At 38.1% G+C, this 14,248-nt stretch overlaps 2 protein-coding genes across 5 annotated transcripts; one reads left to right on the top strand and one right to left on the bottom strand.

Annotated features, from left to right (window-relative positions):
* Positions 1-415: 415 nt before the first annotated feature.
* tmem144b (transmembrane protein 144b) lies at positions 416-7,805 on the bottom strand. Of its 3 annotated transcripts, none has more exons than XM_067457449.1 (12): positions 7,674-7,805; positions 7,323-7,448; positions 7,117-7,239; positions 6,941-7,040; positions 4,086-4,205; positions 3,429-3,510; positions 3,224-3,297; positions 2,879-2,997; positions 2,624-2,743; positions 2,318-2,415; positions 2,172-2,225; positions 416-753 (listed from the first exon to the last, which is right to left on the bottom strand). In XM_067457449.1, the coding sequence occupies exons 1-12, from the start codon at positions 7,738-7,740 to the stop codon at positions 670-672; spliced, it is 1,167 nt and encodes a 388-aa protein (XP_067313550.1). In that variant the 5' UTR covers positions 7,741-7,805; the 3' UTR covers positions 416-669. The 3 variants fall into 3 exon arrangements, with proteins under 3 accessions (XP_067313550.1, XP_067313549.1, XP_067313552.1); XM_067457448.1 differs by having other exon boundaries at positions 2,168-2,225; positions 4,086-4,166; XM_067457451.1 differs by having other exon boundaries at positions 4,086-4,166.
* A 118-nt stretch (positions 7,806-7,923) lies between these two features.
* LOC137092913 (alcohol dehydrogenase class-3-like) lies at positions 7,924-14,144 on the top strand. Of its 2 annotated transcripts, none has more exons than XM_067457454.1 (10): positions 7,924-8,096; positions 8,432-8,492; positions 8,811-8,912; positions 9,731-9,878; positions 10,761-10,848; positions 10,962-11,181; positions 11,264-11,524; positions 11,695-11,827; positions 11,938-12,076; positions 13,721-14,144. In XM_067457454.1, the coding sequence occupies exons 2-10, from the start codon at positions 8,475-8,477 to the stop codon at positions 13,743-13,745; spliced, it is 1,134 nt and encodes a 377-aa protein (XP_067313555.1). In that variant the 5' UTR covers positions 7,924-8,096; positions 8,432-8,474; the 3' UTR covers positions 13,746-14,144. The 2 variants fall into 2 exon arrangements, with proteins under 2 accessions (XP_067313555.1, XP_067313554.1); XM_067457453.1 differs by having other exon boundaries at positions 7,925-8,206.
* Positions 14,145-14,248: the final 104 nt, after the last annotated feature.

Below are 14,248 nucleotides of genomic sequence, written 5' to 3'. Positions count from 1 at the left end.
CAGCAGAAATAAGAAAATCATATATACCTAGGATGGCTGGAGGGTGAGTAAATCATGGGGTAATTTTTATTTTTAATGTGAACTAATATGAAAAAAGTTAAAATAATCAGTAATATAAAATGTAGGTATATTTAGGTAATCAAATTCCAAATAAGATTAGCCTCATTACTAACTCAACTAACTGACAAATTAAAAAGAATGGTCAATTAATTAATAAATCACAACATTATAGCTTGTCTGAAATGTAACCAATCTTCTTTTTACTCTGAAAATGTACAGGCTTCACTAGTTCTTTCTTAAGTGTTACTAGTCATTCTGCAGGAACTACTAGTGATTTGGACCCTTATTTTAAAGTGAAAAACATGAAATGAAAGGCTGTAGATTCCGTTGAATACATAACACAAATCTACTTTAGATAGCCTAAGCCTATAGCCAGAAAGGAGAAACTGTTTAATTCAAATACATGTGAACATACAGAAAACCTAGAATTAATTTTGACAGCAATTAAAAGGCAATAGCAAGAAACGTGCACATTTCATCAAGGGCTACTAAGCAACTGCAGAGCCATTATTCAAGGTGATATGACTGTTCAGTGACTGCAAACTCTGGCAGGAATATCGTTTTAAAACCTGATCCACCATTGCCACCTTGTGGTACCAACGTACAGACTCAGATCTTTGAATAAGCAGTTAACAGTGAGCCTGCTAGCACAACACATGATGCCAAAACAAACACCAGCAAGTTCCCAAGACCCTGAGGAAAGAAAATCAGTTTGTTAGCCTGGCCTAAACAGGAGTTTCCTCTTTATTTCTTAAAGGGGGGGTGAAACACTCAGTGTCAGTCAATCTCATGTCAATCTTGAGTACCTATAGAGTAGTATTGCATCCTTCATATCTCCGAAAAGTCTTTAGTTTTATCATATTTATAAAAGAAATATAAGGTTGTTCCGAGTCTTTCCGGAAAAAACCGAGGGTGGGCGGAGCTAAAGAATGACAAGCGCGCAAAGCGATGACGTCCTCAAGCTTGGAGAAACCCAATGGCTATCTCAGCTAATACAGATAATGATCCACAATCAAATCTGAGGCAGAAATCAATTGAACAGGAGAAACGGCAACATCAGGACGTCGGTCTCTGTGGTATGTACTGTATTTAGGGGCCTGTCAACATTTCTGTGTCTTTACAAGCAGTTTATGAGGACATGATTCGGTTTATGGACTATTGTATGCGACTAGACCTTAGATGTAGCAAGCAAAACGGTTTTTCACGTCAGAGTCAGACTAGTGTAACACAGAACAACAATGGAGTAACCGTTAGCGTATTTGAATGTCGAAGCACGCGATCGTGTCGTTTACTGATGTTTACTCACGCGACGAGCCCATACCAGAGACATTTGAAGCAGATTTACTCACCGGCTGCTTCCAAAGCAGGACCGAACCTTTATCGCTGGGACCGCTCCGTCAAAAACACACTTCTTTGGTATGATTTGGCAAAGTCCTGTGACAGCAGTGACCGTGGAAATCCACTTTGAGACGTGACTGAAGCGATGCTTTGAAGCTTCCCGTCATTTCTGCGTTCATATTGGTTCAAATGCAGCGCTGCCTTCCCGGAATCCTGTGCTGAAGCGTTGAAGTCGCTCGACGTCACCCAGAGGAATAAAGTAGAGCGCGGCGACATAAGTCTTCACGGAGGACTGGATCTGCAGCTGAGAGCAGTGTTTATGGCGTGCATTTCCTCTCTCTCGCTCTAGTGACGCGCGCGTGCACCCTACCGGGAGAAGAGCCCATACGGCCCATACAAGGACCTTCCGTTCTATTAACGTCAAGTAGACCCATACTCGAAAAAAACTCTCCGAAACTTGCCGAAACCGGAAGGAGTATTTTTGACACAGAAATACTCTATCAAACGTCCAACATTAGTTTTTGAAACTTTGTCTATGTTTAGGATGGGAATCCAAGTCTTTAACAGTGTAAAAAGCTCAGTATGCATGAAACAGCATTTCACCCCCCCCCCCCCTTTAAGTATTACTGGTAATGAATCAATAGCAAATTAAAACATGACTATGATCTAAACTTACACACTCACATTCATGTGAAAAACAAAGAGTGTCAAACTAGGGCAAGTAAAAATGTCATCCAAAATACTAAATAAATACAAATAGCTTTGTTACCTACTTTGACCTCTTTAAATACCACACTTCCCCACAGAGCAGCTACTAAGCCATAACCCTGAAATCAAAGTAGAACACACTGTCATTACATAAGCTTTTCAATGCAAGGTGAATGAGAGCATGAAAGATTTTCTTTTGTGCCATACTTACAGCATTAACTATAGGGAATGTGACCACTGCACTAAGGTAGTAATTTGCCGTAAGCCATGCATATGTGGCTAATCCCCACATCAAGCCACTCAGAAAACCTGCATGGAAGATCTTACATTAGTAAAGAACTCAAATTTCAGTAGAAAGCTTTCGAAATTCGGGGGAAATATTGTATAGTGCATACTTTAACAATACAGTTGCTTTGCAAATACATCACAAATGTGGTGGAGCTGCACAGCAACACGGTCCTTTCATCCAAGTTAAAATAAAGATGGAATGGAATTGAATAGAATGCACATTAATTACCAGGCAAGATCGCTCTGGGATAGATCCGAGGCCTGTTCTTCATGATTGCACAGTAAGTGAGAAAATACACTGTGCTCATGAGGAAAATTCCACTGTAATGGGCAAAGCAGTAATCAATTTCTGAAAAGGGACAGCAAAACATGTTAGAATAGCCAATAAAAGGCTTTTTAACATCTAATTAACCTGGAATACAAAAATCGCATGCTATTGATATCAAAACCATTTAGTCATACCATTCAAACATAAAATACATACCATTCTCACTAGATCCAGAGAACATACTTGAATTGGTTGTGGCATGAACTTTAATATAAAAAACGGGCACAAAAGAGCAGCCATAAAGGGCACCTGAAAATATGGCCAAGATGCAGCCACTGTAACAAGAGGATACCATAGAAAAATAAATATTCCAGATTTTAAAAAAATATTACAATATTAGAGCGTAAAGCTGAAAGTACCATACATAATTCACAAACTTTATATACATACAGATGCATGCATACATAAACAGAAAAAAAAGCCCTCTGACATTCCAGTACAGTGTTGATCAGAATCAGAAGTGTCTGACGAAAACGTCGGACTGGAACTACAGATACTTACAAAACTCTTTTGCTCTTTGGTGAAACTGTGTCCACCCATGAATCACTGGGGCTTGTGTTGTCTGGATTCAACCTCTAAAGAAAGTGTGAATACATACACACTCAAAGTCAGCAAAGATGTGTGTATCCAAGACAAAATACACCAAACAATATTCTACATAACATCCAAAAAGCTCTTAAATATAGAAAAGCCCTAACAAACTTACCCTATCATCAATTAACAAAGGCATGGTTTCAGGAGAAATACGTTTTTGACCATCACTTTTTACAAAGAAGAATATGATGGCACTGAAACAAAGACAATGTTGTGTTATGAGAGAAGGAATAAGTCAAAGGGTTCTCTCTCACAATAAATACAATGCAAAGATGTTTTTATTTCATATCCCATAAAATCAGATGGAACTGTAGATCCAATACATTGAGACTTCGGTGTTAGGAGGAGGTTTAGTCTGCCTTACACAATATATTGCTTTTTCAATTTCAGAGAAACTTTTAGGTAAGACAGCAGCACTTTCATCTCAAAAGGTGATTTTTTAATATTATATATATATATATATATATATATATATATATATATATATATATATATATATATATATATATATATATATATATAAATAATACACACACACACTTTTTTTGGGAAATATTGTCTGTCCATATTAGAGAGGTGTGCCTGAAGAATTTCCTTTCCATTGGTTTGGATTTCTGATGACTAAAAACACCTTTTTAGTTGAATGAACAATGTTAGTTTGTAAAATGTCAACCTTAATTAGCCAAAGACACGTCATCTTGATGTATGCATTTGGAGGTAGATCATCACTAGATTCCCAGCAAGGGGAAAAAAAGCCCTCTCCCGTTACCTTAGCAGACAGAGGCCAGCTCCACAGTAATTGAGTATCGGTTTGGACACTTCCTCAGGATGCAGCCCAAACCAGCCAAACCTTGAAAGGAATGACTTAAGAGGTAAGTTTCCCCAATGCCTTCAAATAAAAACATGGATAACACTTTACAATTAGGTTCCACTAGTTAACCTTATGCATTAGCTAACAATACATTTGTGTTAAAGGCACAGTTTGCAAGTTTCACAGCTAGAGGTGGTTTATTTGAAAAAAAAAGACTTGATGCCACCATAAATGAGCGTGGAATCATGGAATTTGCAGTCCTGACTTCATCTCCGCAGCCAATGGAAAGGAATCTGACAGACTCGGGCAGAAATCATGTTAATGAATAAGCAAATGTATTAAAGTTTTATTAACGTTAAGGCAGTATAAAGCAATATGCACAGAGAGCTCCCTTGGGAATAAATGCTAATGAGAGTCCTGTGCTAAACACCGGTCTCTGAGCTTTTATGGTTCCGCTACAGTCGGCTGCTTGTGTTTTTTCGTTGTGTATGTGGGGTAACAGTCCTGTTTTACATGGTTAAAACAATACTAAATACATTTGAGTGTGTTGAAAGTTGTGTTATAATGTTACCCTGGGTTCGCATAATGATTAGCTTTCTGTTTTACATCCAAACTTCTGTAAATGTATTCTGTAAAGGAATACCCAAACAGTTGCTCGCCTGTCTAATAAAATACATACTATATTAAAGCATCTTTGTCGTTTCCATGGTTTCTACAGGAATTTATTCCAACCCCTAAAACATCTTAGGCCAGAGCTCTTTAATTGCATTAACGTCTGTTCTGTTCAAGTATATGGAGAGTTTATTATGTAAAGAAATGCTCACACAAATGAATAGCTCTAGATCTATTACAATTTGCTTATATGATAGATGCCTCTCTGACCTTACTACATAAGGTCCAGCAACACCTAGATAAGACAAATGTCGATGTAAATTATTTTTATGGATTTCACCTCGGCGTTCAATACTGTACAAATTTTGAAAGAAAGATTGCATGAACTAGGTGGAAGTAGCGTTTACGGTCTGTTAGAGCCTCGGAGAGTTCATGCCAATGGAATTTCATCTGAATTCAAGATTACCACAGGGATGTGTACAATTTCCTTGCTTTTCACAGTTACAGTATGACCTCACCCTGATCAAGCATGCTGATGATTTGTTTTTTCTTGCCAAACAGACATGAATAGTTGAATCTATTAATCTATAAGGACTCAATTGAGCATTGCGTACAGCGTTTTGATAACAGTCATCTACAACTGAATATTGGGAAGACAAAGAAATGTAGTGGGAACCAAAATAAGATCACTATTTTAACATTTAACATTATTTCGTGGTATGAAAATTTAACATGGTAGAAAAATAAATTGCCACGAGTAATTAACGAATCAAATAAGATTATCTGCCAGAAACAGTACAATACAAGAGCCGTTTCCACACTTTATGAAAAAAGGCAATTGGAGTATATTCAGAACACACTCAACCTCTCCTTTTCCGCTTTGAAGCCCTTCCTTCAGGGCTATATTAAAAATATATACACAAGAGATCATTTGTTTCAGTGGTGCTGAATTTCTTTAACCAAATTCTTAATTATAGAATGAGACATATCGTAGGTGCTTTTATATGTGAATGCATGTCCTATGTGTTTTTTTTTTTTTTTTACGGGGACACATTTGTTTTATGCACTTCTCTATGTGATATTGTGGATGTATAGTATTGTCAGTGACAAAGATGAATTTATGTCCAGGAAAACTGAACACACAGACACGGGATGTTACACTGGTTAAATAGATAATTTCTTTGGATTTAAACAGTGTTGGAAACGTTTAGTGTAAATATGTAAAATTGTTTTGGTGGTTTTTGGATATTTGAATCTAAAAATCTTATATATTGTGTACATAATAAAAATTACTGTTACACACATACACACTAGTTAGTTAATGTTAGCTCAGGTCTTAGCTTAAATATTAACAGATCAAACTTTTTTTAATTTTAATAATGCATGCATTTTAATAATGCATTAGTTAATGTTGAAATTTACATTAAACTTTATTTTTATATTTTTTTTATTGATAGTTCATGTCAACTATGGAACCTTATCGTAAAAGGGTTACCAAAAACACACAGCTGTGTAAAACATTGTTTAAGAAAAGTGCATTAAAACAACACAATACATACTACGGAGACTCTGGCTACAACAGAACTTGTTTCTTGAAATGATAGATCAAAAATTCCAGTACAAAAGTCCACTTATCTAAAGAACTGTTTAACATATTTTGCATTGATTTTACAAGCTACATGAAGTAAACATTCAATATATTTTCCGATTGTCTCACTCGCGTCAACTAGCTTAAACTGCGTTAAATAGCCAGGGCTGCGTTTCCCAAAAGCATTGTGAGCCCAAGATGATCGTGGAGACCATAGACCTTATTTAGAGCAGTGCCATGACATGTATGAAACCAGTGCAGTGATGGAGACACTTGCATTGTTTTCAGTGACATCTGCTGTAAAAAAAAAAAAAAAAAAAAAGTTTTGTTGACTAAAAAATGGAAATATATTTTGCAGTTTTTTGTCAGCAGAACAATTAAAAAAATATGAAATAATAGTACAACCCCACTGAAAAGTATATCCCCCACAGATAGCACTGCTGTGTATGAATACGGTCTATTGCCACCGATGTCCTCTATGATCAACTTGGCTGACAATGCTTTTGGGAAACACAGCCCTGGACCAGCATATAAATCAAAGCTCCAAAGTTTTCCATCAGGAAGTTCAATACATCCCTATAAGCCCCTTCTGTCAAACATCAAGCCAGCTTACCTTGAGCTTGCCCATCCAATTAACAATCCACTGGAACCCCAAAGCAAAATTCCAAGTCCAAGGCCAATAAACTTCACAACTGGGACAGCTGTTATATTTCCTGAGAAGTAAATCTGTTAAAAAATGACATCTGTATATATATTAAACATATTTATTCGCTCACACATATGCTTTACCAGTGGCCCAAAGTGCACCTCCAAGCATAGCTGCAGGATGAGCTCTGGAGGGGTGAAACAATGTGTCAGCAACCAGTCCAACAAACCAAATGGCTGAACAGCAAATCCACTGGAAAAACATTCCTGTAAAGACAGAAGATTTTCAGACGTTGAGAAGATTGGTCAAAAGTTGATGTGGAGTGTAGAAATACAGTTAAACTCCTCACCATCGCCGGTATCTATCGTTTTAACAGGAACAAAGTAACTTCCATACAACAGCACTGCAAACACACAGGCCACAAAGCCATAGGTGGTGTCTGTACTGCTGGCTTCATTAGAGGAGTGAGGGGGCTCTAGGTATAAAACAAAACTAAATGTTGGCAACACACGACTTGTATAATAAATAAAAATAATAATAATAGACTCAAAACATATTAATTGTCTTAACAACTGTGGACTTTCTAAGCACAGCAGTTTCAAAACCCACAATCCCAGAGGTGATAAAGAGGTATGGTTTCAGCCAAAGACATAAACCAATCAAAATATTAAACTTTTTAAATATGTAATTTTTAATCTACCTTCCACTGACAATGTGCTACTACAGCATCTTACAACAAAAAGCACAATTACAGCTAGTAAAGCCATCAGTCTCCTTTTTTCCCCCTCACTCAAGATAAACGCTACATTTGTTATTGTGACTGATAATTCAAGTGGTTTGTTGTAAACCAGGTGCCATTAATTGGCCCATTGGCCCGCCCTATTGGGAGTTGTGGGGAGGTACATACCTTTTAGGGTACTGTCGTTGGCATTTTTCATATGTAGAAAGTGAAGGTCGAGAATTAGGCTCATTCTGCTTATCATTTTGTGTTCCAGAGAAGAAAGAAATGTTTTGGAAGTAAGGGTGAAAAATGAAATGAATGTAGTTTCCAAACAGCTCCACAAGATGGAGATGCACGTTCCAACTTGTTTTGATTCCGCAACCATTGCGCAGAAGAAAGATGGTAAGCCAATCATACATGTTTGGCCAGCATCCCAAATTCTAAATATCATTGCAAAGCAGAAAAAAGTGGCAAGTTCTGACAACAACACCGCTCTCTTGAGTCCCTATTGAGTGAGTTAAGTGTAGATATTTGTAACATGCATCTCCTGTCTTTTTAAATGTTAAAAAGTTGTATTTTTATATGCAGAAATATAAAGTAGTTTAATAGAAATTAGCACAGTAGAGTACTAGACAGTGAATAATTCTCGACAGGAATAACTTTTGCATAATCATCAGCAGAATATGTATGCTTTTGTTTCAGCATTTTAATTGATATAATTGTTATGTTTCTGCAAGCCCACAGTGGAAAGATTCACTTCATAGAAAGTGTGTGGTTGCCATGGAAACTGAGGGTAAGGTAAGGATATAAGAGGATATAAAAATAATGTTTGAGTAACTGTTATCTAATGCTCAACCAAGGCTGGATTTATTAAAACAGACAGAAACACAGTAAAAACAGTAGTGTGGGATATTATTAAAATGTTGCATTATGCTTCAGAAATAATTCCGATTTAGTGCTCAAGAAACATTTATTGTCAGTTTTTTTTTTTTTTTTTTGATTCTTTGAGGAATACATTTTTTAAAAGAACGGCATTTATTTGAAATAGAAATCTTTTGTAACATTATGCCCTGTCTGTCATTTATTTTAATCAATACTATCCTCTATAATCCTAAGTTGATCAAGTGCAAGGCAGCAGTGGCCTGGGAACCAGGAAAAGCACTCTCCATTGAGGAAGTGGAGGTTGCCCCTCCAAAAGCACATGAAGTACGAATTAAGGTAGGTTTATTATATTCTTTATGTTAGCCTAAAAATAATATACATGTAGCCTTGCACAAACTTAAAAAACAACTTATAACGCCTGAGAATTAGGGCTGTAACGATACACCAAACCCACGATTCGGTTCGTATCACGATTTTTGACCCACGGTACGATACAAACCTCGATATGGGGGGGACAAAACAGTTTTATTCTGTACAGTATTCTGTAGCCTATTTTGCCGTCAATACCATATATCTGTATGGTCAATAGGCTACTGCCGACGTTTTCTTTGCGGTACCAATAGGCAATATATATTTAACATGAAGTATAGGGCCTCCTGTACATCAATACCAACAGAAGCGCCGTGTCAGACACGCTTCTAGTGTGCAAAGAAAGAGAAAACGCCACGCAGCCGCCCCGCGGATGACACGCAACAGAAACGCCACGCTCACACCACGTTGCCAGCCGGTTGGGGAAGCTTCTTGAAACACTTACGGCAAATTGTGTGGGTCTTGTCAACTACACGATTGCCATCCTTGTTCTCCACCGGGTAGCTGAAATGTTGCCATACTGCTGACTTAAAAGTTGGACCTGGACAGGAAGGATAATTCTGGGAGTTGGAAGGGGTGTGTCGCGATTCTGCCTTCTCACATCGCGATACAGATTCGTGGACCTGCGTATTGCGATTTCATATCGCATATCGTTACAGCCCTACTGAGAATAAGAGGTAACCACTATTCTCGCTATCAACTATATGCTTAGTTTTTTCTTGTGCTTTTAAGAGACCAAGTATTAATTTATTTCACTGAACAATGACTTCATCAATCATTGTCAGATAGCAGCATCTGGCGTGTGCCACTCAGATTGGGCTTACCTGTATGATGTTGCTAAAATGAAGCCACGGCCTTTTCCTTTAATCCTGGGACATGAGGGAGCTGGAACGGTGGAGGGTGTTGGTCCAGGAGTTACAAAGGTGTCTAAAGGTAAATCAAAAATATGAACTGCAAACACTTAATCATAGTTACTTCTAAAGAGATGAAAAGCTTATGAATGGGAATTGATTTCTCATTTCTCAGTTACATCATCTTGTAGTTTTTCTCAATCACTTTGGTTAATTTCTTGAATCATCCTTGAGATTTGCAAACCAGTAAGTGCATTTCTCAAAACCATTCGTACAGCGGCTCCACACAATGGATTACCTGTTGCAACATTCGGCTGTACCTTTCGACTCACTTCGGCAATAAGGTCATGATTGAGAGCATGATCAACAGTAGTGGCCCTTATTTCATCAGAAACATGTCTACAATCTTGACCTCTTCAACCTCGTCCAATGTTTTGCCTTTATACCACACATCCTTACATCTTCTTTCCTGCTGTTGACCCTGTTTGTTTCCATTGTCAGAATTTGTAATTCTGTGTTGTGCTCTGTCTATGCTTACCAAATGACGCTTCATGAGATGTAACGCTGAGCAACTGAGAACTGGTTGATCTAATTCTTTACATTCACCTTCATTGGTGAAATTCGAATAGATGAATAGATGTTTTGAGGGATAAGACTATTCAACAGAGAACCAGTTTAATATCATGATCAACATGATAAACATGATAATGTAGGAAACCGCAGGCAACTGTACACAATCAATTGCATGAATGTACTGAAGCATTTAGAATTTGTTCAAAATAATGAGGAATTGCTTTTATGATGTGCACAAGTGACTATATGATGTGGAGGTTGAACAAGTAGCTTTGTGATCTGAGAAATGCACTGAAGTGACTGAGAAAAACTCTAATCACTTCATTTTTGACTCTTGAGTTTAGAAGAGTGTAAAGCAAAGGTGTAAACATTATCATACCTCTTTCTACAGGAGATAAAGTTATTCCTCTGTTCCTGCCACAGTGTGGACAATGTGAACGCTGCCTGAGTCCGAAGACAAACCTCTGCACCAAAAACTGGTTAGAATAAAATACAAAAAAACCTGTTGTCTGGGACTGTTGTCCTTTTTGTTGTATTAACATTTGCTTTTGAATCTGTTTGACATTCATGGACATTTTTCTCTGCCTCCTAGGGAGAAAACTCAACAGGGTGTTCTTGCAGATGGCACTAGCAGGATCACCTGTAAGAATCAGCAGGTTCATCAGTTTATTGGTATCAGCACCTTCTCTGAATATACTGTTGTGCCAGAGGACAACGTCACCAAGATTCACCCAGATGCTCCTCTGGAAAGAGTCTGTCTGCTGGGCTGTGGAGTATCTACAGGATATGGTGCAGCAGTGAACACAGGCAATGTGTGTGTGTTTTCTACTGGCATAATGGCAAAAAGATGATACATAAAATAAAAATAGCATAGTTTGGCATTGTCTTTCGCAGGTAGAATCCGGCTCTACATGTGTGGTATTTGGTTTGGGTGCTGTGGGACTGGCAGCGGTCATGGGATGCAAGGCTGCCGGTGCAACCAGGGTCATCGCCGTCGACATCAACCCAGACAAGTTTGAAATCGCCAAGACATTTGGAGCCACTGAGTTTGTGAACCCTAAAGACCACAATAAACCCATTCAGGAAGTGCTGAGGGAACTGACTAATGGTGGAGTTGACTTCGCTCTTGAGTGTGTGGGCAATGTGGACGTCATGGTTAGTACCAGTAACCAATAACTAGAAGTTTATTAGTAGAGCTGTTTATTTTTCAGAGATGTACTAACTTCAATGTTGTTTTTATAAGCAAGTCAAGTTGATTGTAGATGAATATAATTTACTGTATGTGCCCTGTGGTTAATTGAACTAATACAGTTTATTCTGATCAGAGGGCTGCTGTGGAAGCATGCAGTCCTGCAGGGGGGATTTGTGTGATCGTAGGTTGGATTGAAGTGGAGGAACTTTCTCTGTCCCCCCTGGATATCCTGTTAGGAAGAACTCTGAAAGGCACTTATTTTGGAGGTAATTGCCAAGATTGCTCCATTGCAACTTTTCCTGTGTTAGTGTGATCTGTTTGGATGGTAAAGGTGAAAAATGAATAATTATAAAGTAATTACCCTTCTGATTGACAGGTTGGAAGAGTGTTGAGGCGGTGCCCAGATTGGTTCAAGATTATATGAGTGGGAAGCTTCTGCTCGATGAGTTTGTGACGCACAGACTGACTCTAGATCAGATTAACCAGGCCTTTGATCTCATGAGCACTGGAAAAAGGTCAGTTTTATTTGCATTTAAAGAACACAATCATGAATTTGTTTTGTGATGAAAAGCACCAGACAGCACTGCTTATCTTATTTAGCTATATACTGTAATGTTCGCTCAGTGGCTGCTATGAGACACTTGCACACTGCTGTAAGCTAGATCGATGTTAGAATATCATATTAATAAATGCTGAATGACTTGTTTTGCTAAATGGATGCAACTCATTTTAAAATATATTATATGATGGAGAAAATGCTGTATTATTTATGTGGCTGTAACGGGGTATGTAGATGGGAGGGGCGGGAACCGGTGAACATTCAACAACTTTTAATCAAATAACGATAAACAAAACAAAAGTAACGTGGGCAGCCCCTCATGGAGGACTGCCCGCACACACACTTCACAAAACGTTAACAAAACATAACATAAATCCGGGCCTGGTCCTCTCTCATTTTCCACTGTCTTCGCTCCTCCTTTTATACTCCTGTCACTCCGCCATGAGACGAGACAGGTGTGGTGCGCAGCTGGCGCTCCTTATCACTCACCACTGTCCTACTCTCACAGTCCCTCGCCTCACTGCTTGCCACAGTGGCTATGTTAACCACTTTACAAAATAGCATTGTTTTGTAGGCATGCATGGTACTGGACAAACATGTTATACTCGCGGTAAATCAACAAAACGAGATCCAAACAAGACTAACTAACCGTGTTGAGCTATATAACAACGATTTTTTTTGTTCATAAAAGTATCCAAACAATTGCTCACCAGTCTAATAAAACATTTGATATATAAAGTATATTTGGCGTTTGCATGGTTTCATGGTTTGGAAATGGGGGTTACGCAAATTGATAGGCGATGCAATGACATTGACCACTACACTGGTTAAAATAGCTGAGTTCTCTGGATTTAAACGTAAACATTTGCGATAATGGAAGAACACATTTTAAAGGTCCCATTCTTCGTGTAATTTCGAAGCTTTGATTATGTTTACAGTGTGGAATATAACATGAGTTCATGTTTCGAGTGTAAAAAAAACAGTATTTTTCACACAATTTACTTATCTGTACAGCGCTGTTTCCTCTGTCCTAAAAACAGCCTGATGATTTCCTTGTTCTATGAAGTCCCTCCTTCAGAAGAACGTAACGAATTCTGATTGGGCCAGCGCTTCCCGTGTTGTAATTGGACAGCAGCTTAGCGCACTTTGCCCGGAAAGGTCCCGCCTCTTACCATAATGGGGAGATTCGCTGAATGCGCAAGCTTCTCCACATGGGAGAGCAAAAAGACCACGCCCCCTTTTTTGCGTGTTCTTGTGGGTAGAGGGTTAGTCAACAAATGGTTCTAGTGACGTCATTACATCCCTGCACTTCCTGCTGTAGTCCAAACCGGCCGTTCGCTGTAGGCTTTGAAAGGGAACTTCTGTTAAATAAAATATCTCGCTTGGCATTGAATTTTGAGCTTTATAATTTTACAGGTATTATTTTTGCTCTAACAGCAACATTACACACTAAACTAAAGTTTGAAAGATGGAATTGCGAAAAGAACGGGACCTTAATTCTAAATATCTTCCATATTGTGCCTACATGTCTACGCATGAAATGCAAAAAATATATATATTTTAAAACTTATGTAATTTTAAATCTTTCTCTCTTTCTCAGTATTCGAACAGTGATTGAGATGTGAAATGCAGGGGATTCCCAGTATCCTTTAAACATTCAGAACACACAATATCAATGCTTTTGTTGGGTTCCTGTTCTACGTCTCTAAAAACCATGCACCGTACGAAAGGCTGATTCAATGTCATAAGTTTTGCCGTTATCTTGACAGTTAACTGCCGTTGTAAACATGGCAAACATCAGACAATGATTATCTCCTGTATCTGCTAATCCAAAGGTCCCTTTTCATTTCCTGTATGCAGCAACTATAGCATAGGTGCAATGATAATAAAGCTATAGGAAAGGAAAAGTCATATATTCAATGAAGAGAGCATTGTTATTTTTGTTTATATTCTCAAGGAAAATTCTAGGAACACATCTGTTATGAATAGAAACTGTTCCACAAAATAAAGCCAAGTCTGTTGAATTTGATGTGGTTGTATCTTCTCTCTGTTAGCAGTAGATGGCATGCTTGCACTATTTTTGCGCCTTGTTTACTTCATTTAATATTCATTTACATTGTGCAATGTA

Source organism: Pseudorasbora parva, chromosome 11 (assembly GCF_024679245.1).
Source record: "Pseudorasbora parva isolate DD20220531a chromosome 11, ASM2467924v1, whole genome shotgun sequence".
In the NCBI taxonomy this organism is placed as follows: Eukaryota; Metazoa; Chordata; class Actinopteri; order Cypriniformes; family Gobionidae; genus Pseudorasbora; species Pseudorasbora parva.
This window is presented reverse-complemented; position numbering and strand designations above follow the sequence as displayed.